At 37.9% G+C, this 26,122-nt stretch overlaps 2 protein-coding genes across 3 annotated transcripts; one reads left to right on the forward strand and one right to left on the reverse strand.

Annotated features, from left to right (window-relative positions):
- Positions 1 to 434: 434 nt before the first annotated feature.
- Positions 435 to 4,619, reverse strand: dtd2 (D-aminoacyl-tRNA deacylase 2). Its single transcript, XM_061886846.1, has 3 exons — positions 4,347 to 4,619; positions 1,348 to 1,417; positions 435 to 795 (listed from the first exon to the last, which is right to left on the reverse strand). The coding sequence occupies exons 1-3, from the start codon at positions 4,455 to 4,457 to the stop codon at positions 488 to 490; spliced, it is 489 nt and encodes a 162-aa protein (XP_061742830.1). The 5' UTR covers positions 4,458 to 4,619; the 3' UTR covers positions 435 to 487.
- A 163-nt stretch (positions 4,620 to 4,782) lies between these two features.
- Positions 4,783 to 24,131, forward strand: nubpl (nucleotide binding protein-like). Of its 2 annotated transcripts, none has more exons than XM_061886844.1 (10): positions 4,783 to 4,965; positions 11,483 to 11,618; positions 11,686 to 11,720; positions 11,801 to 11,891; positions 20,076 to 20,115; positions 20,191 to 20,375; positions 20,492 to 20,577; positions 20,655 to 20,775; positions 23,620 to 23,732; positions 23,821 to 24,131. In XM_061886844.1, the coding sequence occupies exons 1-10, from the start codon at positions 4,798 to 4,800 to the stop codon at positions 23,899 to 23,901; spliced, it is 1,056 nt and encodes a 351-aa protein (XP_061742828.1). In that variant the 5' UTR covers positions 4,783 to 4,797; the 3' UTR covers positions 23,902 to 24,131. The 2 variants fall into 2 exon arrangements, with proteins under 2 accessions (XP_061742828.1, XP_061742829.1); XM_061886845.1 differs by having other exon boundaries at positions 4,787 to 4,965; positions 23,650 to 23,732.
- Positions 24,132 to 26,122: the final 1,991 nt, after the last annotated feature.

The raw sequence follows: 26,122 nt of genomic DNA on the forward strand, positions 1-26,122 counted from the left end.
ACGCTATCAAAAATGTGACTGAGGTTTGTGTACATGCTAAATGAGCTAACATGCTAACAGGTAAACCCTGAAATGCTAGTGATTAGCACGCTATCACAAGATGTGACTGAGGTGTGTGTACATGCTAAATGAGCTAACACGCTAACAGGTAAACCCTGAAATGCTAGTGATTAGCACGCTATCACAAGATGTAACTGAGGTGTGTGTACATGCTAAATGAGCTAACATGCTAACAGGTAAACCCTGAAATGCTAGTGATTAGCACGCTATCACAAAATGTGACTGAGGTGTGTGTACATGCTAAATGAGCTAACATGCTAACAGGTTAACCCTGAAATGCTAATGATTAGCACGCTATCACAAGATGTGACTGAGGTGTGTGTACATGCTAAATGAGCTAGCATGCTAACGTGCTAACAAAATGGGAGAAGAAAGATGGTTAGCATGCTTTATGCTGCTTTACTTTTTCTTTGTTTTGGCCGAGGGTTCAGAAGTCCAGCAGGTGTGTGTGAGGCCCGTTGGTGTCCAGCTTCAGCACCTGTCTGTTGCCGTAGGTGCCGTGTTTCAGCGTCACCTCTGCCGCCGCCACTTCCTGTTGGCAGAGAGACACGAAGGCGGTGTAGAGCCGGAGTCCGTCTTCTTTCCCGATGTTGTTGTGGTACTGCATGGCCCGCCCCTTGGCTTTTCCGCCCAGTGTGGCCTGTGGCACCACCAGCACGCTGCCGGGCAGCTCCAGTGCCGACACAATCCTCCCGGACTCTGACTCGCACAGCCGCAGGTGCAACAGCGTGGACACTGGACCACACACACAGGGAAGAGGTGATGACGCTTTCACCACAACAACACCACACACACACAGGGAGGTGGTGATGACGCTTTCACCACAACAACACCACACACACAGGGAAGAGGTGATGACGCTTTCACCACAACAACACCACACACACACACACACACAGGGAAGAGGTGATGACGCTTTCACCACAACAACACCACACACACACACACAGGGAGGAGGTGATGACGCTTTCACCACAACAACACCACACACACACACACACAGAGGGAGGCGGTGATGACGCTTTCACCACAACAACACCAGAGAGACAAGAGTTCACCACAACAACACCAGAGAGACAGAGTTCACCACAACAACACCAGACACACATAGATCACCACAACAACACCAGAGAGAGAGAGTTCACCACAACAACACCAGAGAGACAGAGTTCACCACAACAACACCAGACACACATAGATCACCACAACAACACCAGAGAGAGAGAGTTCACCACAACAACACCAGAGAGAGAGAGTTCACCACAACAACACCACAATGTGTCTCACCCATCTTGGGCAGGATGTCTTCTGTTGCACCTTTGAAGAAACAGACGTAGATCACCATTCCTCTGCCCACCTGCCAGCGGGAACATTACCATTCAGGACTTATTACCACACCCCTGCTGACTTATTACCACACCCCTGCTGACTTATTACCTCTCTCCTGCATACTTATTATTACCACACCCCTACAAACTTACTACCACACCTCTACAGACTTATTACCACACCCCTGCATACTTATTACCACTCCTGCGGACTTATTACCACACCCATGCATACTTATTACCTTTCTCCTGCATACTTATTACCTTTCTCCTGCATACTTATTACCTCTCTCCTGCATACTTATTACCACACTCCTGCGGACTTATTACCACACCCCTATGGACTTATTACCACACTCCTGCGGATTTATTACCACACCCCTGCATACTTATTACCTCTCTCCTGCATACTTATTACCACACTCCTGCGGACTTATTAACACACCCCTATGGACTTATTACCACACCCCTGCGGATTTATTACCACACCCCTGCATACTTATTACCACTCTCCTGCATACTTATTATTACCACACCCCTACGGACTTATTACCACACTCCTACTGACTTATTACCACACTCCTGTGTACTTCTTACCACACCCCTGCATACTTATTACCTCTCTCCTGCATACTTATTACCACACTCCTGCGGACTTATTAACACACCCCTATGTACTTATTACCACACCCCTGCGGATTTATTACCACACCCCTGCATACTTATTACCACACCCCTGCATACTTATTATTACCACTCTCCTGCGGACTTATTACCACACCCCTGCATACTTATTACCACACCCCTGCATACTTATTATTACCACTCTCCTGCGGACTTATTACCACACCCCTGCTGACTTATTACCACACCCCTATGTACTTATTACCACACCCCTGCGTACTTATTACCTCTCTCCTGCATACTTATTATTACCACACTCCTGTGGACTTATTACCACACCCCTGCATACTTATTATTACCACACTCCTGTGGACTTATTACCACACCCCTGCTGACTTATTACCACACCCCTACGTACTTATTACCAGACACCTGTGGACTTCTTACCACACCCCCTGCGGACTTATTAGCACCCCCCTACGTACTTACTACCACACCCCTGTGGACTTATTACCAGACCCCCGTGGACTTCTTACCACACCCCCTGCAGACTTATTACCACACCCCTATGTACTTATTACCACACCCCCACAGACTTATTACCACACCCCCGTGGACTTACTACCACACCGCTACAAATGCAGAGGAAAAATGGTGTGCGTGAGACAATCATTGCTACTTAAACACATTTCACTCCAAAGTGTTAACCTGTAAAATTAGCTAAAAGCTAACATGCTAACAGCATGTGTTAAGTAACCACATATTTCACGCTGAGTTGTCCACCTGTAAAATTAGCTAAAAGCTAACATGCTAATGTTATTAGCATCGGCCCTTTTGAAAAATTGCATATTTGTTTGGGGGGAAAAATGTAATTGTGGGATTTTTTTTTTTTTTTTTTAAAAGTAGCGTGCATTGACTAGAATGTTCTGAAGTGGATACATATTTAGACTAAGTAAATGGAAGTAAATATTAGGACTAAGTAAATGTGTGTAGTAATATTAGGACTAAGTAAATAGTAATATTAGGACTAAGTAAACAGTGATATTAGGACTAAGTAAATAGTGATATTAGGACTAAGTAAATAGTGATATTAGGACTAAGTAAATAGTGATATTAGGACTAAGTAAATAGTAATATTAGGCCTAAGTAAATAGTAATATTAGGACTAAGTAAATAGTGATATTAAGTCTAAGTAAATAGTGATATTAGGACTAAGTAAATAGTGATATTAGGACTAAGTAAATAGTGATATTTGGACTAAGTAAATAGTAATATTAGGACTAAGTAAACGTGTGTAGTGATATTAGGACTAAGTAAATAGTAATAAGACTAAGTAAATAGTAATATTAGGACTAAGTAAATAGTAATATTAGGACTAAGTAAACGTGTGTAGTGATATTAGGACTAAGTAAATAGTAATAAGACTAAGTAAATAGTAATATTAGGACTAAGTACATAGTAATATTAGGACTAAGTAAATAGTGATATTAGGACTAAGTAAACAGTAATATTAGGACTAAGTAAACGTGTGTAGTGATATTAGGACTAAGTACATAGTAATATCAGGACTAAGTAAATAGTGATATTAGGACTAAGTAAATAGTGATATTAGGACTAAGTAAATAGTAATATTAGGACTAAGTAAATAGTAATATTAGGACTAAGTACGTAGTGATATTAGGACTAAGTAAATAGTAATATTAGGACTAAGTACGTAGTAATATTAGGACTAAGTAAACAGTAATATTAGGACTAAGTAAATAGCAATATTAGGACTAAGTAAAGAGTGATATTAGGACTAAGTAAATAGTAATATTAGGACTAAGTAAATAGCAATATTAGGACTAAGTAAATAGCAATATTAGGACTAAGTAAAGAGTGATATTAGGACTAAGTAAATAGTAATATTAGGACTAAGTAGATAGTAATATTAGGACTAAGTAAACAGTAATATTAGGACTAAGTACATAGTGATATTAGGACTAAGTACATAGTAATATTAGGACTAAGTAAGTAGTGATATTAGGACTAAGTAAATAGTGATATTAGGACAAAGTAAGTAGTGATATTAGGACTAAGTACATAGTAATATTAGGACTAAGTAAGTAGTGATATTAGGACTAAGTAAATAGTGATATTAGGACTAAGTAAGTAGTGATATTAGGACTAAGTAAATAGTGATATTAGGACAAAGTAAGTAGTGATATTAGGACTAAGTACATAGTAATATTAGGACTAAGTAAGTAGTGATATTAGGACTAAGTAAGTAGTGATATTAGGACTAAGTAAATAGTGATATTAGGACTAAGTAAAGGTGTGTAGTAAGTGTGTCACCTCCACCCATTCTGCGTCGGAGTTCTCCTGGGCGGCTTTGACCTGCAGGCGGGCTTGCAGGCACTGCTGGAGGACCGCGCGGGCCACAGGACCACAGCTCTTGTCGCTCATGCCTCTCACAAGCGAGCCTTGGCGGGTTTAGAAGACTAAAACACGCGCGATGAAACACAAAAACAAACTCTTGTCAAGTTATTCAGCAAAAAAGGGGAACGGTTGACTGGAAGGCGACGCAGGGTTCACACTTCCGCCTACGTCATCAGCAATTATTCAAAGCATCACAAATGCGTGAGTCATGCGCATTTTGGACATTGGCTAACTCAAATTGTATTTATTTATTAAAATCTACTTCAAGAAATTAACCCCACCCAAAAAGTATGTTAGTAATTTACAACAAAACAAAAATATTTTTATGGATTTTTTGTTTGTGTTGTAGACTGCGTCTTTGTGCGCAATGTTGAGGCTCCTCGAGCGGCCAAGCGCGAGCAGTAAGATGGCGCAGTTGACGTCCGGCAGACTGAGGCGTCTACTGCAAATATACGCCAACAAATCATCGTCTTTATGCGGAGGACCGGGATTTGAACACAATTCGGCTTTGGGAGTACACTTCGTACGCCGCTGGGTAAGTCCTGTGTACATTTCTACACACACTTCGGTTTTTGTCAAGTTAGCTGAACGTAGTCAAGTTAGCGGTGAAACCGGAAGTGCCGTTATGCCCGCTTCCGTGACGCTCGTTAAACTCTACGTTCTTTATAACGACTAGTCGCTAATATTATTTAATTAATGATTAAATGTTTCATAAAGCACGTTAGGCCGTACATTGTCGCTTTAAATTGCGTTTTCATTTTCTAAAGATAAGCTTATAACGCTTTAAATTGCTTTTTCATTTTCTAAAGATAAGCTTATAATAATAACCGAGGGTTTATATAAGTCGCCTATACTATATAAAAGTACAAAATAAGAGTTATTTTTTACTCAGTTTTACACGAGGACCACTTTAGTTCCTTTGTTTTCAACGTGTCGCCACTTCCGCTCTTAGCGCCTTCAAAATAAGAGCTCATGGTTTGGTCACCAACGCGGTCGCCCGCTGGCCTGTTCTAAAAATAGCTCAAATAGCAGCACTTACCAGTGAGCTGCCTCTATTTTTTAAATGTTATTTATTTACTAGCAAGCTGGTCTCGCTTTGCTCGGCATTTTTAAATCTAAGAGAGACAAAACTCAAATAGAATTTGAAATTCCAAGAAAATATTTTAAAGACTTGGTCTTCACTTGTTTAAATAAATTCATTTTTTTTTTTTACTTAGCTTCTTATAACTTTGAGAAACACAATATTTGAGAAAAAATACAACCTTTAAAATGATTTTAGGATTTTTAAACACATATACCTTTTTACCTTTTAAATTCCTTCCTCTTTTTTCCTGACAATTTAAATCAATGTTCAAGTAAATTAATTGTTTTTATTGTAAAGAATAATAAATACATTTTAATTTGATTCTTCATTTTAGCTTCTGTTTTTTTGACAAAGAATATTTGTGAAATATTTCTTCAAACTTATTATAATTAAAATAAAATAAAAAATATTCCGGCAAATCTAGAAAATCTTTAGAATCAAATTAAAATCTTATTTCAAAGTCTTTTGAATTTATTTGTAAACATTTTTGGAAAATCTTGAAGAAATAATGATTTGTCTTTGTTAGAAATATACTTGGTCCAATTTGTTATACAGGACTGTCTCAGAAAATGTGAATATTGTGATAAAGTCCTTTATTTTCTTTAATGACACTAAAAACATGGAAATATCATACATTCTGGATTCATTGCAAGCCTTTTATTATTTTAATATTGCTGATTATGGCATCCAGCTTAAGAAAACTCAAAAATCCTATCTCAAAAAATTAAAATATTTCCTCAAACCAAGTAAAAAAATATATATTTCTAACAGCAAAACAAAATCAAACATTTGAAAATGTCAATTAATGCACTAAGTACTTGGTTAGGAATCCTTTTGCAGGGATTACTGCATCAATGCAGGCTGGCATGGAGGCAATCAGTCTGTGGCATTGCTGAGGTGTTATGGATGCCCAGGATGCTTCAATAACAGCCTTTAGCTCATTTGCATTATTAAGTCTGGTGTCTTTCAGCTTCTTCTTCACAATACCCCACAAATTCTCTTTGGGGTTCAGGTCAGGAGAGTTGGCAGGCCAATGGAGGACAGTAATGCCATGGTCAGTACACATGGTCAGTACTGCTGGTTTTGGCACTGTGGGCAGGTGCCACATCATGCTGGAAAATGAAATCATCTCCATAGAGCTTTTCAACAGATGGAAGCATGGAGTGTGATTGGTAGAAAGCTGCATTGACTAGTGGACCAAAACCAGCAGCTGACATGGCTCCCCAAACCATTGCTGACTGTGGGAACAAACTGGATTTCAAGCAACTTGGATTTTGCTCGTCTCCAGCCTTCCTCCAGACTATAGATCCTTGACTTCCAAATGAAATACAACATTTGCTTTTGTCTGAAAACAGGACTCTGGACCAGTCTGCAAATGTCTCAGTCAGACACTTCTTGTGTTGTCTTGAGTTCAGGACTGGCTTGACCATAGGAATACGGCTATTGTAGCTGTATCTGTTGAAAAGCTCTATGGGGATGATGATTTCATCTCCATAGAGTTATTTTTTTTCTAAAAAAGGCTGTTTTTTATAAGACATTTGACTATAATCTTGTGAAATGACAACATTTTGTCTTGTAAAAATTAAATTTTTCTTAGAATATTCCTGAAAATGACGGTTTGTCAACTTTTTCTCTAAAAAAAACTTGTGCCTTTTTTTCTCCACAATATATTTGACTTTAATCATGTCAAATGGCATTTTTTTTGTAAAATTTAAAACTTTTTCCGACATAATTCAACTTTTTTGCCACAATATTTTTTCTACAAAAAATACTTTTTTTCATATCTTTGACTTAAGTCTTGTAAAATGACAACATTTTGTCTTGTATGTGTTTTTCTCAAATATAAACCTTGTGACAACTTTTTATCACATTGTTCAAATGAAAAAAAATCTTTTTTCCACAATTCCCGTGACTTCAATTTTTCCTTGTGAATTTTATCCCGAAAATTTTATCAAAAATGTCAACTTTTTTCCACAATCTGACTAACTTTCAGTTTTTAAAAAACATATTTTTTCATAATATATTTTATATTTTAATCTTGTAAAATGTATTGAGTTGTATTTCACAATATTGCAATATTAGACACAATATTTGTGACTTCTATCCTGTAAGATTTTTTCAAAATAGTCCAAAATAATTCTTGAATAATGACAACTTTTAACTAAAAATATGACAAAAATTTTGCGAAACATATTTAACTTTATTTTCATCATTTTTTCTTTGAAAATGAAGTTTTTTCCCAGAATCTTCCTAAAAATTAGAACTTAATCCAAAAAAACAATTGCCTTTTTTGACAATATTTCTGACTTCAATCATGTCAAATGTGTAATATTTTCTTGTACATCAAAAAAAAATATTCTCAAAATATTCTGACATATTTCACTTTGATTCTGTAAAATATCACTTTTTTTTGTCATTTAAAAAAAAAAATCCAACACTTGTTGAACAATACTTTTTTTTCTCAATAAATTACTATTTTTTTCCTAAAAAAGGTTGTTTTTTCATAAAACATTTGACTTTAATCTTGTAAAATGACAACATTTTGTCTTGTAAAAATTTAATTTTTCTTAAAATATTCCTAAAAATGACATTTTGTCAACTTTTTCAAAAAAAAATGTGTGCCTTTTTTTCTCCACAATATATTTGACTTTAATCATGTCAAATGGCATTTTTTTTGTAAAATGTAAAACTTTTTCCAACAATTCAACTTTTTTGCCACAATATTTAAAAAAAAAAGAATACTTTTTTTCATATCTTTGACTTAAGTCTTGTAAAATGACATCATTTTGTATTGTAATTGTTTTTCTCAAATATAAACCTTGTGACAACTTTTTATCACATTGTTCAAATGAAAAAAAACTTTTTTCCACAATTCCTGTCACTTCAATTTTTCCTTGTGAATTTTATCCTGAAAATGTTATCAAAAATGTCAACTTTTTTCCAAAATCTGACTAACTTTCAGTTTTAAAACAAACATTATTTTTCATAATATATTTTAATGTTGTAAAATGTATTGAGTTGTATTTCCCAATATTGCAATATTAGACACAATATTTGTGACTTCTATCCTGTAAGATTTTTTCAAAATAGTCCAAAATAATTCTTGTATAATGACAACTTTTAACTAAAAATATGACTAAAATTTTTCGAAACATATTTAACTTTATTTTCATCATTTTTTCTTTGAAAATGAATTTTTTTCCCAGAATCTTCCTAAAAATGAGAACTTTATCCAAAAAAACAATTGCCTTTTTTCACAACATTTCTGACTTCAATCATGTCAAATTTGTAATATTTTCCTGTACATAAAAAAAAAATATTCTCAAAATATTCTGACATATTTCACTTTGATTCTGTAAAATATCACTTTTTTTTGTCATTTAAAAAAAAAAATCCAACACTTGTTGAACAATACTTTTTTTTCTCAATAAATTACTATTTTTTTCCTAAAAAAAGGTTGTTTTTTTTCATAAAACATTTGACTTTAATCTTGTAAAATGACAACATTTTGTCTTGTAAAAATTTAATTTTTCTTAGAATATTCCTAAAAATGACAGTTTGTCACCTTTTTCTCTAAAAAAAAACTTGTGCCTTTTTTTTTCTCCACAATATATTTGACTTTAATCATGTCAAATGGCATTTTTTTTGTAAAATTTAAAACTTTTTCCAACATAATTCAACTTTTTTGCCACAATATTTTTTCTACAAAAAATACTTTTTTTCATATCTTTGACTTAAGTCTTGTAAAATGACAACATTTTGTCTTGTATTTGTTTTTCTCAAATATAAACCTTGTGACAACTTTTTATCACATTGTTCAAATGAAAAAAAACTTTTTTCCACAATTCCTGTGACTTCAATTTTTCCTTGTGATTTTTATCCTGAAAATTTTATCAAAAATGTCAACTTTTTTCCACAATCTGACTAACTTTCAGTTTTAAAAAAAATAATTTTTTTCATAATATATTTTGTATTTTAATCTTGTAAAATGTATTGAGTTGTATTTCCCAATATTGCAATATTAGACACAATATTTGTGACTTCTATCCTGTAAGATTTTTTCAAAATAGTCCAAAATAATTCTTGTATAATGACAACTTTTAACTAAAAATATGACTAAAATTTTTCGAAACATATTTTACTTTATTTTCATCATTTTTTCTTTGAAAATGAATTTTTTTCCCAGAATCTTCCTAAAAATGAGAACTTTATCCAAAAAAACAATTGCCTTTTTTCACAACATTTCTGACTTCAATCATGTCAAATGTGTAATATTTTCTTGTACATCAAAAAAAAAAATTCTCAAAATATTCTGACATATTTCACTTTGATTCTGTAAAATATCACTTTTTTTTTGTCATTTAAAAAAAATCCAACACTTGTTGAACAATACTTTTTTTTCTCAATAAATTACTATTTTTTTCCTAAAAAAGGTTGTTTTTTCATAAAACATTTGACTTTAATCTTATAAAATGACAACATTTTGTCTTGTAAAAATTTAATTTTTCTTAAAATATTCCTAAAAATGACATTTTGTCAACTTTTTCTCTAAAAAAAATGTGTGCCTTTTTTTTTCTCCACAATATATTTGACTTTAATCATGTCAAATGGCATTTTTTTTGTAGAATGTAAAACTTTTTCCAACAATTCAACTTTTTTGCCACAATATTTAAAATAAAAAAATACTTTTTTTCATATCTTTGACTTAAGTCTTGTAAAATGACAACATTTTGTCTTGTATTTGTTTTTCTCAAATATAAACCTTGTGACAACTTTTTATCACATTGTTCAAATGAAAAAAAACTTTTTTCCACAATTCCTGTCACTTCAATTTTTCCTTGTGAATTTTATCCCAAAAATGTTATCAAAAATGTCAACTTTTTTCCAAAATCTGACTAACTTTCAGTTTTAAAACAAACATTATTTTTCATAATATATTTTATATTTTAATGTTGTAAAATGTATTGAGTTGTATTTCCCAATATTGCAATATTAGACACAATATTTGTGACTTCTATCCTGTAAGATTTTTTCAAAATAGTCCAAAATAATTCTTGTATAATGACAACTTTTAACTAAAAATATGACTAAAATTTTTCGAAACATATTTAACTTTATTTTCATCATTTTTTCTTTGAAAATGAATTTTTTTCCCAGAATCTTCCTAAAAATGAGAACTTTATCCAAAAAAACAATTGCCTTTTTTCACAACATTTCTGACTTCAATCATGTCAAATGTGTAATATTTTCTTGTACATAAAAAAAAATATTCTCAAAATATTCTGACATATTTCTCTTTGATTCTGTAAAATATCACTTTTTTTTGTCATTTAAAAAAAAAAAATCCAACACTTCTTGAACAATAACTTTTTTTCTCAATAAATTACTATTTTTTTCCTAAAAAAAAGGTTGTTTTTTCATAAAATATTTGACTTTAATCTTGTAAAATGGCAACATCCATCCATCCATTTTCTACCGCTTATTCCCTTTCGGGGTCGCGGGGGGCGCTGGCGCCTATCTCAGCTACAATCGGCATTTTGTCTTGTAAAAATATTTTTTTTTCTTAGAATATTCCTAAACAAATTAATGCATTTTTTCCCCTCCACAAAATATTTGACTGTAATCATGTCGAATGACATTTTTTTTTGTCAAATTTGAAACAAATTCTCCGAATATTGAAAGAATATTTATTAAAAAAAAAAAATCTCAGAATGATGCTAAAAAAATATTTTTCTCACACTTGCAAATATTGGACTTGAATTATTTTTAATATTCTAACATAACTTTACTGTTTTTCCAAATATTACTCACTTTTTTTTCTGGGGAAAAAAAGTATTGTTCCCAATAAAATGACTTGAAGCGCTCTGAGAGAATGAAAAAGGTGGCCCGTCTCTCATGCTTTTGTCCACTGAGGCGGCAGGAACTGAAAGTGAAAGTGAAAGTGAAGGTGAGGTGTTTTTCCCTCCAGAGGTCGGTGGACTTGAAGGAGCGTCAGAAGCAGATGATGGCCCGTGGTCTCCCCAAGCAGAAACCCATCAGCGGGGTCAAGCAGGTCCTGGTGGTGGCTTCGGGCAAAGGGGGCGTGGGCAAGTCCACCACAGCAGGTAGGTCGACGCCCCCCGACTTGTCGGCCGCCGTCCAGTCCTAACCCGGTGACTTCTTCCTGTGCAGTCAACCTGGCGCTGGCCCTGATGGCCAACGACCCGGTAAGACCCCCTTGGTACCAGGTACCGGGTACCGGGTACCAGGTACCGCCTTCTCCTTTTTCACTGCGCCTTCCTGCCAGGCCAAGACCGTGGGTCTGCTGGACGCTGACATCTACGGACCCTCCATACCCAAACTCATGCACCTCAAGGGGAACCCACAGCTCACCAGCAGTGAGTGCACTCAAACTACATACTCACTACATGGCTACTAATTAATTTGTGCACTTCATTGTTCCACTCAACAAGTGCACATGTTGTGTACTTAATTACGCCTCAACTGTGCATGAATGATGTGCACATGCTGCACACTTAACTTGAGCACTTCATTCTTGACCGAAGGTGCACTTAAATTGTGCACTTCCTGCGCTTATTGTGTGCACTTAACTTGGACATTCAATTTAACTGCACTTACCTTGCACTCTTAACTAGGGATGTCCCGATCCGATATTGATATCGGAAATCAGTCCGATATCAGCCAAAAAAGTGAATATTGGATTTTCCATCCATCCATTTTCTACCGCTTATTCCCTTTTTTTGGGGTCGCGGGGGGCGCTGGCGCCTATCTCAGGTACAATCAGGCGGAAGGCAGGGTACACCCTGGACAAGTCGCCACCTCATCACAGGGCCAACACAGATAGACAGACAACATTCACACACTAGGGACCATTTAGTGTTGCCAATCAACCTATCCCCAGGTGCATGTCTTTGGAGGTGGGAGGGGCCTATCCCCAGGTGCATGTCTTTGGAGGTGGGAGGGGCCTATCCCCAGGTGCATGTCTTTGGAGGTGGGAGGGGCCTATCCCCAGGTGCATGTCTTTGGAGGTGGGAGGGGCCTATCCCCAGGTGCATGTCTTTGGAGGTGGGAGGGGCCTTTTTCCCAGGTGCATGTCTTTGGAGGTGGGAGGGGCCTATCCCCAGGTGCATGTCTTTGGAGGTGGGAGGGGCCTATCCCCAGGTGCATGTCTTTGGAGGTGGGAGGGGCCTATCCCCAGGTGCATGTCTTTGGAGGTGGGAGGGGCCTATCCCCAGGTGCATGTCTTTGGAGGTGGGAGGGGCCTTTTTCCCAGGTGCATGTCTTTGGAGGTGGGAGGGGCCTATCCCCAGGTGCATGTCTTTGGAGGTGGGAGGGGCCTATCCCCAGGTGCATGTCTTTGGAGGTGGGAGGGGCCTATCCCCAGGTGCATGTCTTTGGAGGTGGGAGGGGCCTATCCCCAGGTGCATGTCTTTGGAGGTGGGAGGGGCCTTTTTCCCAGGTGCATGTCTTTGGAGGTGGGAGGGGCCTATCCCCAGGTGCATGTCTTTGGAGGTGGGAGGGGCCTATCCCCAGGTGCATGTCTTTGGAGGTGGGAGGGGCCTATCCCCAGGTGCATGTCTTTGGAGGTGGGAGGGGCCTATCCCCAGGTGCATGTCTTTGGAGGTGGGAGGGGCCTTTTTCCCAGGTGCATGTCTTTGGAGGTGGGAGGGGCCTATCCCCAGGTGCATGTCTTTGGAGGTGGGAGGGGCCTATCCCCAGGTGCATGTCTTTGGAGGTGGGAGGGGCCTATCCCCAGGTGCATGTCTTTGGAGGTGGGAGGGGCCTATCCCCAGGTGCATGTCTTTGGAGGTGGGAGGGGCCTATCCCCAGGTGCATGTCTTTGGAAGTGGGAGGAAGCCGGAGTACCCGGAGGGAACCCACGCACTCACGGGAAGAACATGCAAACTCCACACAGAAAGATCCCGAGCCTGGATTTGAACCCAGGACTGCAGGACCTTGGTATTGTGAGGCAGACGCACTAACCCCTCTGCCACCGTGCTGCACGTGAATATTGGATTTTATCGGACTGAATCTAAAAGCTGTGATACAAGCTGTCCATTGCGGGCACTTTTTTGTACACTTGTGCACTTAAATTATGTACAAGTTAAGTGTGCAAAAAAGTGCCCTTAGTACCTGCACAATTTAGGTGCACTTAAGTACATCAATTAAGTGCACTCAATGTATGGTTACATTTTGGTTGTAATTGGTGTACTTAAGTGCACCTAAATTGTGCACGTATTGAAGGCACTTTTTTGTACACTTGTGCACTTAAATTATGTACAAGTGTGCAAAAAAGTGTCCTTAGCAAAAAAATGCCCTCTCTATCTGCACAATTTAGGTGCACTTAAGTGCACCTAAATTGTGCACGTAGTGCGGGCACTTTTTTGTACACTTGTGCACTTAAATTATGTACAAGTTAAGTGTGCAAAAAAGTGCCCTTAGTACCTGCACAATTTAGGTGCACTTAAGTACATCAATTAAGTGCACTCAAAGTGTGGTTACATTTTGATTGTAATTGGTGTACTTAAGTGCACCTAAATTGTGCACGTATTGAAGGCACTTTTTTGTACACTTGTGCACTTAAATTATGTACAAGTGTGCAAAAAAGTGTCCTTAGCAAAAAAAGTGCCCTCTCTATCTGCACAATTTAGGTGCACTTAAGTGCACCTAAATTGTGCACGTAGTGCGGGCACTTTTTTGTACACTTGTGCACTTAAATTATGTACAAGTTAAGTGTGCAAAAAAGTGCCCTTAGTACCTGCACAAATTAGGTGCACTTAAGTACATAAATTAAGTGAACTCAAAGTATGGTTACATTTTGATTGTAATTGGTGTACTTAAGTGCACATAAATTGTGCACGTATTGAGGGCACTTTTTTGTACACTTTTTGCACTCAAAGTGTGTACAAGTTAAGTGTGCAAAAAAAGTGCCCGCAATACGTGCACAATTTAGGTGCACTTAAGTGCACCTAAATTGTGCACGTATTGCGGGCACTTTTTTGTACACTAGTGCACTTAAATTATGTACAAGTTAAGTGTGCAAAAAAGTGCCCTTAGTACCTGCACAAATTAGGTGCACTTAAGTACATCAATTAAGTGAACTCAAAGTATGGTTACATTTTGATTGTAATTGGTGTACTTAAGTGCACCTAAATTGTGCACGTATTGAAGGCACTTTTTTGTACACTTGTGCACTTAAATTATGTACAAGTGTGCAAAAAAGTGTCCTTAGCAAAAAAATGCCCTCTCTATCTGCACAATTTAGGTGCACTTAAGTGCACCTAAATTGTGCACGTAGTGCGGGCACTTTTTTGTACACTTGTGCACTTAAATTATGTACAAGTTAAGTGTGCAAAAAAGTGCCCTTAGTACCTGCACAAATTAGGTGCACTTAAGTACATCAATTAAGTGAACTCAAAGTATGGTTACATTTTGATTGTAATTGGTGTACTTAAGTGCACCTAAATTGTGCACGTATTGAAGGCACTTTTTTGTACACTTGTGCACTTAAATTATGTACAAGTGTGCAAAAAAGTGTCCTTAGCAAAAAAATGCCCTCTCTATCTGCACAATTTAGGTGCACTTAAGTGCACCTAAATTGTGCACGTAGTGCGGGCACTTTTTTGTACACTTGTGCACTTAAATTATGTACAAGTTAAGTGTGCAAAAAAGTGCCCTTAGTACCTGCACAAATTAGGTGCACTTAAGTACATCAATTAAGTGAACTCAAAGTATGGTTACATTTTGATTGTAATTGGTGTACTTAAGTGCACATAAATTGTGCACGTATTGAGGGCACTTTTTTGTACACTTTTTGCACTCAAAGTGTGTACAAGTTAAGTGTGCAAAAAAAGTGCCCGCAATACGTGCACAATTTAGGTGCACTTAAGTGCACCTAAATTGTGCACGTATTGCGGGCACTTTTTTGTACACTAGTGCACTTAAATTATGTACAAGTTAAGTGTGCAAAAAAGTGCCCTTAGTACCTGCACAAATTAGGTGCACTTAAGTACATCAATTAAGTGAACTCAAAGTATGGTTACATTTTGATTGTAATTGGTGTACTTAAGTGCACCTAAATTGTGCACGTATTGAAGGCACTTTTTTGTACACTTGTGCACTTAAATTATGTACAAGTGTGCAAAAAAGTGTCCTTAGCAAAAAAATGCCCTCTCTATCTGCACAATTTAGGTGCACTTAAGTGCACCTAAATTGTGCACGTAGTGCGGGCACTTTTTTGTACACTTGTGCACTTAAATTATGTACAAGTTAAGTGTGCAAAAAAGTGCCCTTAGTACCTGCACAAATTAGGTGCACTTAAGTACATCAATTAAGTGAACTCAAAGTATGGTTACATTTTGATTGTAATTGGTGTACTTAAGTGCACATAAATTGTGCACGTATTGAGGGCACTTTTTTGTACACTTTTTGCACTCAAAGTGTGTACAAGTTAAGTGTGCAAAAAAAGTGCCCGCAATACGTGCACAATTTAGGTGCACTTAAGTGCACCTAAATTGTGCACGTATTGCGGGCACTTTTTTGTACACTAGTGCACTTAAATTATGTACAAGTTAAGTGTGCAAAAAAGTGCCCTTAGTACCTGCACAAATTAGGTGCACTTAAATACATCAATTAAGTGCACTCAAAGTATGGTTACAATTTGGTTGTAATTGGTGTGCTTAAGTGCACCTAAATTGTGCACATATTGAGGGCACTCTTTTGTACACTTTTTGCACTCAAAGTGTGTACAAGTTAAGTGTGCAAAAAAAGTGCCCTCTCTATCTGCACAATTTAGGTGCACTTAAGTGCACCTAAATTGTGCACGTATTGTGGGCACTTTTTTGTACACTAGTGCACTTAAAGTATGTACAAGTTAAGTGTGCAAAAAAAGTGCCCTTAGTACCTGCACAATTTAGGTGCACTTAAGTACATCAATTAAGTGCACTCAAAGTGTGGTTACATTTTGATTGTAATTGGTGCACTTAAGTGCACCTAAATTGTGCACATATTGAGGGCACTCTTTTGTACACTTTTTGCACTCAAAGTGTGTACAAGTTAAGTGTGCAAAAAAAGTGCCCTCTCTATCTGCACAATTTAGGTGCACTTAAGTGCACCTAAATTGTACACGTATTGCGGGCACTTTTTTGTACACTTGTGCACTTAAAGTATGTACAAGTTAAGTGTGCAAAAAAAGTGCCCTTAGTACCTGCACAAATTAGGTGTACTTAAGTACATCAATTAAGTGCACTCAAAGTATGGTTACATTTTGATTGTAATTGGTGTGCTTAAGTGCACCTAAATTGTGCAGGTACTAAGGGCACTTTTTTGTACACTTTTTGCACTTAAAGTGTGTACAAGTTAAGTGTGCAAAAAAGTGCCCTTAGTACCTGCACAATTTAGGTGCACTTAAGTACATGAATTAAGTGCACTCAAAGTATGGTTACATTTTGGTTGTAATTGGTGTGCTTAAGTGCACCTAAATTGTGCACATATTGAGGGCACTCTTTTGTACACTTTTTGCACTCAAAGTGTGTACAAGTTAAGTGTGCAAAAAAAGTGCCCTCTCTATCTGCACAATTTAGGTGCACTTAAGTGCACCTAAATTGTGCACGTATTGCGGGCACTTTTTTGTACACTTGTGCACTTAAAGTACGTACAAGTTAAGTGTGCAAAAAAGTGCCCTTAGTACCTGCACAATTTAGGTGCACTTAAGTACATCAATTAAGTGCACTCAAAGTGTGGTTACATTTTGATTGTAATTGGTGTGCTTAAGTGCACCTAAATTGTGCACATATTGAGGGAACTCTTTTGTACACTTTTTGCACTCAAAGTGTGTACAAGTTAAGTGTGCAAAAAAAGTGCCCTCTCTATCTGCACAATTTAGGTGCACTTAAGTGCACCTAAATTGTGCAGATAGAGAGGGCACTTTTTTGTACACTAGTGCACTTAAAGTATGTACAAGTTAAGTGTGCAAAAAAAGTGCCCTTAGTACCTGCACAAATTAGGTGTACTTAAGTACATCAATTAAGTGCACTCAAAGTATGGTTACATTTTGATTGTAATTGGTGTACTTAAGTGCACATAAATTGTGCACGTATTGAGGGCACTTTTTTGTAAATTTTTTGCACTCAAAGTGTGTACAAGTTAAGTGTGCAAAAAAGTGCCCTCTCTATCTGCACAATTTAGGTGCACTTAAGTGCACCTAAATTGTGCACGTATTGCGGGCACTTTTTTGTACACTTTTTGCACTTAAAGTGTGTACAAGTTAAGTGTGCAAAAAAGTGCCCTTAGTACCTGCACAATTTAGGTGCACTTAAGTACATCAATTAAGTGCACTCAAAGTATGGTTACAATTTGGTTGTAATTGGTGTACTTAAGTGCACCTAAATTGTGCACGTATTGAGGGCACTCTTTTGTACACTTTTTGCACTCAAAGTGTGTACAAGTTAAGTGTGCAAAAAAAGTGCCCTCTCTATCTGCACAATTTAGGTGCACTTAAGTGCACCTAAATTGTGCACGTAGTGCGGGCACTTTTTTGTACACTTGTGCACTTAAATTATGTACAAGTTAAGTGTGCAAAAAAGTGTCCTTAGTACCTGCACAATTTAGGTGCACTTAAGTACATCAATTAAGTGCACTCAAAGTGTGGTTACATTTTGATTGTAATTGGTGTGCTTAAGTGCACATAAATTGTGCACATATTGAGGGCACTCTTTTGTACACTTTTTGCACTCAAAGTGTGTACAAGTTAAGTGTGCAAAAAAAGTGCCCTCTCTATCTGCACAATTTAGGTGCACTTAAGTGCACCTAAATTGTGCACGTAGTGCGGGCACTTTTTTTTACACTTGTGCACTTAAAGTATGTACAAGTTAAGTGTGCAAAAAAAGTGCCCTTAGTACCTGCACAAATTAGGTGCACTTAAGTACATCAATTAAGTGCACTCAAAGTGTGGTTACATTTTGATTGTAATTGGTGTACTTAAGTGCACCTAAATTGTGCACGTATTGAGGGCACTCTTTTGTACACTTTTTGCACTCAAAGTGTGTACAAGTTAAATGTGCAAAAAAGTGCCCTCTCTATCTGCACAATTTAGGTGCACTTAAGTGCACCTAAATTGTGCACGTATTGCGGGCACTTTTTTGTACACTTGTGCACTTAAATTATGTACAAGTTAAGTGTGCAAAAAAGTGCCCTTAGTACCTGCACAATTTAGGTGCACTTAAGTACATCAATTAAGTGCACTCAAAGTATGGTTACATTTTGATTGTAATTGGTGTACTTAAGTGCACCTAAATTGTGCACATATTGAGGGAACTCTTTTGTACACTTTTTGCACTCAAAGTGTGTACAAGTTAAGTGTGCAAAAAAGTGCCCTCTCTATCTGCACAATTTAGGTGCACTTAAGTGCACCTAAATTGTGCACGTATTGCGGGCACTTTTTTGTACACTTGTGCACTTAAATTATGTACAAGTTAAGTGTGCAAAAAAGTGTCCTTAGTACCTGCACAATTTAGGTGCACTTAAGTACATCAATTAAGTGCACTCAAAGTGTGGTTACATTTTGATTGTAATTGGTGTACTTAAGTGCACCTAAATTGTGCACATATTGAGGGAACTCTTTTGTACACTTTTTGCACTCAAAGTGTGTACAAGTTAAGTGTGCAAAAAAAGTGCCCTCTCTATCTGCACAATTTAGGTGCACTTAAGTGCACCTAAATTGTGCACGTATTGCGGGCACTTTTTTGTACACTTGTGCACTTAAATTATGTACAAGTTAAGTGTGCAAAAAAGTGTCCTTAGTACCTGCACAATTTAGGTGCACTTAAGTACATCAATTAAGTGCACTCAAAGTATGGTTACATTTTGGTTGTAATTGGTGTACTTAAGTGCACCTAAATTGTGCACGTATTGAGGGCACTTTCTTGTACACTAGTGCACTTAAAGTATGTACAAGTTAAGTGTGCAAAAAAAGTGCCCTCTCTATCTGCACAATTTAGGCGCACTTAAGTACATCAATTAAGTGCACTCAAAGTATGGTTACATTTTGGTTGTAATTGGTGTACTTAAGTGCACCTAAATTGTGCAGGTACTAAGGGCACTTTTTTGTACACTTTTTGCACTTAAAGTGTGTACAAGTTAAGTGTGCAAAAAAGTGCCCTCTCTATCTGCACAATTTCTACCTGCACTAAATTGTGCATGTATTGTGGGCACTTTTTTGTACACTTGTGCACTTAAAGTATGTACAAGTTAAGTGTGCAAAAAAGTGCCCTTCGTACCTGTACAATTTAGGTGCACTTAAGTGCAGTCAAAGTATGGTTACATTTTGATTGTAATTGGTGTACTTAAGTGCACCTAAATTGCGCAGGTACTAAGGGCACTTATTTGCACACTTGTGCACTTAAAGAACGTACTAAATTGAATTGCACATTCAATAAGTGCACATATTTCCCGCACTTACCATGTACATGTAGTTGACGTTGTGAGTGCACTTTCCTTGTGAATGTAAAGTTGATGTTTGTAGCTAAGTGCACTTAAGGCGTGCTTGTGTGTTGTGTTGTCAGACAACAGGATGCTGCCGCTGAGCAACTACGGCGTCCCCTGGTGAGTGACGGGGGTGGAGACCTGGTGGAGACCTGGTGGAGGTGACGGAGACTAACGTGTGGTGGTCCTCCTCAGCATGTCCATGGGCTTCCTGGTGGAGGACGGGGCCCCCGTGGTGTGGCGGGGCCTCATGGTGATGTCGGCCATGGAGCGGCTCCTGAGGCAGGTGGAGTGGGGCCCGCTGGACTACCTGCTCGTGGACATGCCGCCCGGGACCGGCGACGTCCAGCTGTCCATCTCCCAGAACGTGCCGGTAGCAGGTGAGCCGGGGGTCTCTTGGGAGGGCGTGGCCTCTTGGGAGGGTGTGGCCTCTTGGGAGGGCGTGGCCTCTTGGGAGGGCGGGGCCTCGTGACCGTGCAGGTGTGCCCGTGTGCAGGTGCGGTGGTGGTGTCCACGCCGCAGGACATCGCCCTGCTGGACGCTCGCCGGGGAGTCCAGATGTTCAAGAAGGTCCACGTGCCGGTAAAAGAAGATTCAGTTCTTTGGCCCGCCTTCTTGTGCTCTAAAGTTCTGCGCTTGGGTCTTTCTTGCGGTCTAAGGTTCTGGGCCTGGTGCAGAACATGAGCGTCTTCACCTGTCCCAAATGTCAGCACCAGACTCACATCTTCGGAGCCGACGGCGCTCGGCAGCTGGCCGACACCCTGGGAGTCCCACTCCTAGGTCCAGTCAATCATCTTTATATAGCGCTTTTCTCTACTCACTCAAACTCTTTGCTGACCCCCTTTCAACTTGTCTACAGTGCACTCAGCTGAACTTTAATTCTACACCCAGTGAGCGCACTTAACCTCTGCACTGCACTTTTTTGTAAGTAACTGCACTGGACATGTGCACGGAACAAGTACACTTACTGTGTGCACTTTCATAGAAACGCGCTTTCTTTGCACCCGTGTGCACTTAGCTGCACTTAAAATGTACACGAGTCAGCGCACTTGACATTTACACTGTTTTTAACTGCCCTTAATATTGATGTTAGTGCACTTAGTATGTGCACTTGACATGTGCGCCTACTGTGTGTACCTCAATGCATCCATTTTGTGCGCAGAAAAAGTACACTTACTGTGTGAACTTTCATAGAAACGCGCTTTCTTTGCACCTATGTGCACTTAGTTGCACTTGAATTGTACACGAGTCAGCGCACTTGATATGTACACTGTGTTTTTAAGTGCCCTTAATATTGATGTCAGTGCACTTGACTTGTGCGCCTACTGTGTGTACCTCAGTGCACCCATTTTGTGCGCGGAAAAAGTACACTTACTGTGTGTAGTTAAGTGCACTTTCATAGACACATGCTTTCTTTGCACCCGTGTGCACTCAGCTGCACTTTAATTGTACACCGAGTAAGCGCACTTAACCTCTGAACTTAACATGTACGCTGTGGTTTTAAGTGCACTTTTTTTGCTAAGTGCACTTGACACGTCCACTCTTTGTGCACAGAACAAGTACACTTACTGGTGTAGCTAAGGGCACTTTCATAGACACATGCTTTCTTTGCACCCGTGTGCACTTAGCTACACTGTAATTGTACACCAAGTAAGCGCACTTAACATGTACTGTGTGTTTTTAGGTAAGTGCATATGACATGTGCACTAATTTTGTGCACAGAACAAGTACACTTATTGTATTTAGCTATGTGCACTTTCATAGACATACGCTTTCTTTGCACCCGTGTGCACTCAGCTGCACTTTAATTGAACACCAAGTAAGCGCACATAACCTCTGCACTTAAGATGTGCACTTTTTTTAGGTAAGTGCAGGAGACCTGCACTCTCATTTTGTGCATGGAAGTACACTTACTCTGTGTAGCTAAGTGCACTTTAATAGAAAACGCGTTTTCTTTGCACCCATGTGCACTTAGCTGCACTTTAATTGTACACTGCCTCAGCACACTTGACATGTACACTGTGTGTTTTTAAGTGCCCTTAATTTTGATGCTACTGCACATACTATGTGCACTTGACATGTACACCTACTGTGTACCTTGGTGCACTAATTTTGTGCGTGGGAAAAGTACACTTACTGTGTGTAGCTAAGTGCACTTTCATAGACACGCACATTCTTTGCACCTGTGTGCACTTAGCTGCACTTTAATTGTACACCGAGTAAGCGCACTTTTAACCTCTGCACTTAACATGTACACTGTGTGTTTTAAGGGCACTTTTTTAGGGAAGTGCACATGACATGTGCACTCATTTTGTGCCCGGAACAAGTACCCTTACAGTGTGTAGCCTAGTGCACTTTCATAGACATGCGTTTTGTTTGCCCCTGTGTGCACTTAGCTGCAATTTAATTGTACATTTAGTAAGCACACTTACCATGTAAAATGTGTTTTTAAGTGCACTTTTTTATGTAAGTGCACTTAACATGTTCACTGTTTTTGTGCACAGAAACAAGTACACTTACTGTGTGTAGCTAAGGGCACTTTCATAGACAAGCGCTTTCTTTGCACCCGTGTGCACTTAGCTGCACTTGAATTGTTTACCGAGTAAGCGCACTTAACATGTACAATGTGTATTTAAGTGCACTTTTTTTTAGGTAACTGCACTTGACATGTGCACTCACTTTGTGCCCGGAACAAGTACACTTACTGTGTGTACCTAAGTGCACTTTCATAGACACACGCTTTCTTTGCACCCATGTGCACTTAGCTGCACTTGAATTGTACACTGTGTAAGTGCACTTAACATGTACACTGGGTTTTTAGGTGCACTTTTTTTTAGGTAAATGCACTTGACATGTGCACTCATTTTGTGCCCGGAACAAGTACCCTTACTGTGTGTAGCTAAGTGCACTTTCATAGACACGCGCTTTCTTTGCACCCGTGTGCACTTAGCTGCGCTTTAATTGTACACCGAGTAAGAGCACTTAACATGCACAATGTGTTTTTAAGTGCACTTTTTTTTTTAGGTGAGTGCAGTTGACATGTACACGGAACAAGTGCACTTTCATAGACACGCGCTTTCATGGTACCCATGTGCACTTAGCTGCACTTTATTTGTACACTGAGTCAGCGCACTTGACATGTACACTGTGTGTTTTTAAGTGTCCTTAATATTGATGTCAGTGCACTTGACTTGTGCGCCTACTGTGTGTACCTCAGTGCACCCATTTTGTGCGCGGAAAAAGTACACTTACTGTGTGTAGTTAAGTGCACTTTCATAGACACATGCTTTCTTTGCACCCGTGTGCACTCAGCTGCACTTTAATTGTACACCGAGTAAGCGCACTTAACCTCTGAACTTAACATGTACGCTGTGGTTTTAAGTGCACTTTTTTTGCTAAGTGCACTTGACACGTCCACTCTTTGTGCACAGAACAAGTACACTTACTGGTGTAGCTAAGGGCACTTTCATAGACACGCGCTTTCTTTGTCACTTGACATGTACCCTGTGTGTTTTTAAGTGGCCTTAATTTTGAGGTTAGTGCACTTGACTTGCACCTACTGTGTGTACTTTGGTGCAAGTATACTTACTGTGTGTAGCTGAGTGCACTTGAATTGTGTGACAGATTTAAAAGTTGCTATTTCCGACGTCTCAGGCGACATTCCACTCCACCTCAACATCCGGGAGACGTCAGACCGAGGACAGCCGGTGGTGGTCTCGTCCCCCAGCAGCCCCGAGGTCCTCGCCGGTCTCTGGCAGGTGGGGGCCGGCGTGTGTGCTAATGTGTGTGTGTGTGTGTGTGTGTGTGTGTGTGTGTGTCCCGCAGGCGGCGGCGTACCGGAAGGTGGCGGCTGCCGTGGTCCAAAGACTGGAGGAGTTGGAGCAGACCCAGGGTGCAGTTCTCTAGGCGACCAGCAGAGGGAGCCATTGGCTTTAAACATCATAGTCTTGTCCCCATACTAATATTTTGGTCCTGGTACCAAACAGTTTTTGCTACTTTTGGTACCGGTACCACAATATTGGAATGGGGACCACAATAATGTAGATGGACATTGTCCGTGGGTGACTCATTTCGTCCATAAGTGAACAAATATCCAACCAAATCAATCTTTCATTAAATTGTCAAATGATTTTTAAGATTTCCTGTTGAAGCATTCATTAAATTAGAACCCATTTATGACCAAAATATTCATAAACACTACATCAGTTGCATTAGTTTCTATTAATACACTTTTTTTAAAGTCATTTATTTCATGAAATTAAAAAATGTGATTGTCCAGCTATTTTATCTATGAAATAAAAGTACAAATATTAATTTTATCACTTCAAACAACAATACAACTATTTAACATGTGGCAACCAAACAATTATACAAGCCAATAAATACACAGCAATTAGTAGTAATATTTGTTATTAATGCAACAATTGGTCATTTTTTTTATTTTATTTTTGTTGTATTTCATATAACGTGATAATGAAAATCAATGTCGAGCGGAAACGAGACGTTTTATTTTTCCTTCAACCGGAAGTTGCCTGTTTAAAGAGAACAAACTCTGCGTAATGTCCCGGATGTAAACAACGAATGTCCATGTGTTGTAAAAAAAAAAATGTTTTTTTTCCTGTATCTATTCTTTATTGCACTTTTTATTATCTACTCACACATTTCTTTAGTGAAAGTGCACCGTTAAGTATTTCTGATGTGATTATTCCCATCGCACATTCTTGTGTATGACATGCTCTTAATTTGTAGGGTCTCGTGTGCCAGGAAGTGACGCAACAGGTGGCGGCAAATACTTTAATTTTTTTATTATTTTAATTGAACAGCAAACATACATTTATAATTCACACAACAGTCAAAGTACTTTCAACATCAAAGAAATAAAACAAAAGCAAATACAGATAGAATATTAAATATGAATAAATAACAGAAATATGAAAAAGACCAAAATAGCTACCTCAATCACTTTACGTTTTTTTTTAACAAAGATCAATTTAAGGGACAAGTGAAACATGTCAATAATCCATCTAAATAGTGAATTACTTATGAAACATGTCAATAATCCATCTAAATAGTGAATTACTTTTGGAAAAAATGTCAATAATCGGAACAAGTGAAGCAAAAAGGTCTAAAGTCCAAACCGGAAGCGGAAGTCACGGTGGATTGGCTGGTGTCGTTTCGTAGCTTTTAAATAATTTTACAACATAAATCCTTGCTCGTCAGTTTTATACGACGCACATTACAATAATAATATTATTAATTATTATTATTAGTTTTATACGACGCATATTACAATAATAATATGAATAATTATAATAATTATAATAATAATAATCTATTGTTTGTGTTTATGTTTTTCTAAAAGTCCACGGGCTGGTTTTTAAAAAAAACTAGTTCGGTGACTTTGTTGAATTTTTTATTTGATGTTTTATTTTAAACCATCTCGTGTAAGTTTTCCCGATTGTTTATTTAAAAATGTGTTAAATTAAATGAACTTTTTACAGAAACAAAATACCCAAAACAGATGTATTTGTTTTTTTATAAGTCGAAACCGGAACCGGAAGTCGCTTTTTTAAAGACCATACAGGAAACTATTGTGTGTATTTATTCATACATTTTTTACAGTTTGTCCTTTACTTATTTATATGTGGATTATTTATATTAATATGTACTTATAGTTACCAAATATTGATCATCATATTAGTAATATTGATACTGTATCAGATGATACTTATCCTCTTATTAGTAATATTGATACAGTATCAGATGATATTGATTATCATATTAGTAATATTGATACAGTATCAGATGATATTGATCTCCATATTAGTACAATTGATTCAGTATCAGATAATATTGATCCTCATATTAGTAATATTGATACAGTCTCATACGATATAGATCATCATAATAGTAATATTGATACAGTATCAGATGATATTGATCACCATAATAGTAAAATTGATACAGTATCAGATGATATTGATCCTCATATTATTAACATTGATACAGTATCAGATTATATTGATCCTCATATTAGTAATATTGATACAGTATCAGATGATATAGATTATCATATTAGTAATATTGATACAGTATCAGATGATATTGATCTCCATAATAGTAAAAT

This window comes from Nerophis ophidion, linkage group LG24, assembly GCF_033978795.1.
Source record: "Nerophis ophidion isolate RoL-2023_Sa linkage group LG24, RoL_Noph_v1.0, whole genome shotgun sequence".
In the NCBI taxonomy this organism is placed as follows: Eukaryota; Metazoa; Chordata; class Actinopteri; order Syngnathiformes; family Syngnathidae; genus Nerophis; species Nerophis ophidion.

What these genes read in the sequence shown, in the direction of transcription:
- dtd2 (XM_061886846.1), bottom strand. Translation starts at nt 4,457, where the DNA reads ATGAGCGACAAGAGCTGTGGTCCTGTGGCCCGCGCGGTCCTCCAGCAG. An exon ending in CCGACGCAGAATGGGTGGAG is followed by an intron (nt 1,418 to 4,346) that starts GTGACACACTTA and finishes TCCCGCTGGCAG; the next exon opens with GTGGGCAGAGGAATGGTGAT. An exon ending in AGACATCCTGCCCAAGATGG is followed by an intron (nt 796 to 1,347) that starts GTGAGACACATT and finishes TGTGTGGTCCAG; the next exon opens with TGTCCACGCTGTTGCACCTG.
- nubpl (XM_061886844.1), top strand. Translation starts at nt 4,798, where the DNA reads ATGTTGAGGCTCCTCGAGCGGCCAAGCGCGAGCAGTAAGATGGCGCAG. An exon ending in AGCAACTACGGCGTCCCCTG is followed by an intron (nt 20,116 to 20,190) that starts GTGAGTGACGGG and finishes GGTCCTCCTCAG; the next exon opens with CATGTCCATGGGCTTCCTGG. An exon ending in CCAGAACGTGCCGGTAGCAG is followed by an intron (nt 20,376 to 20,491) that starts GTGAGCCGGGGG and finishes GCCCGTGTGCAG; the next exon opens with GTGCGGTGGTGGTGTCCACG.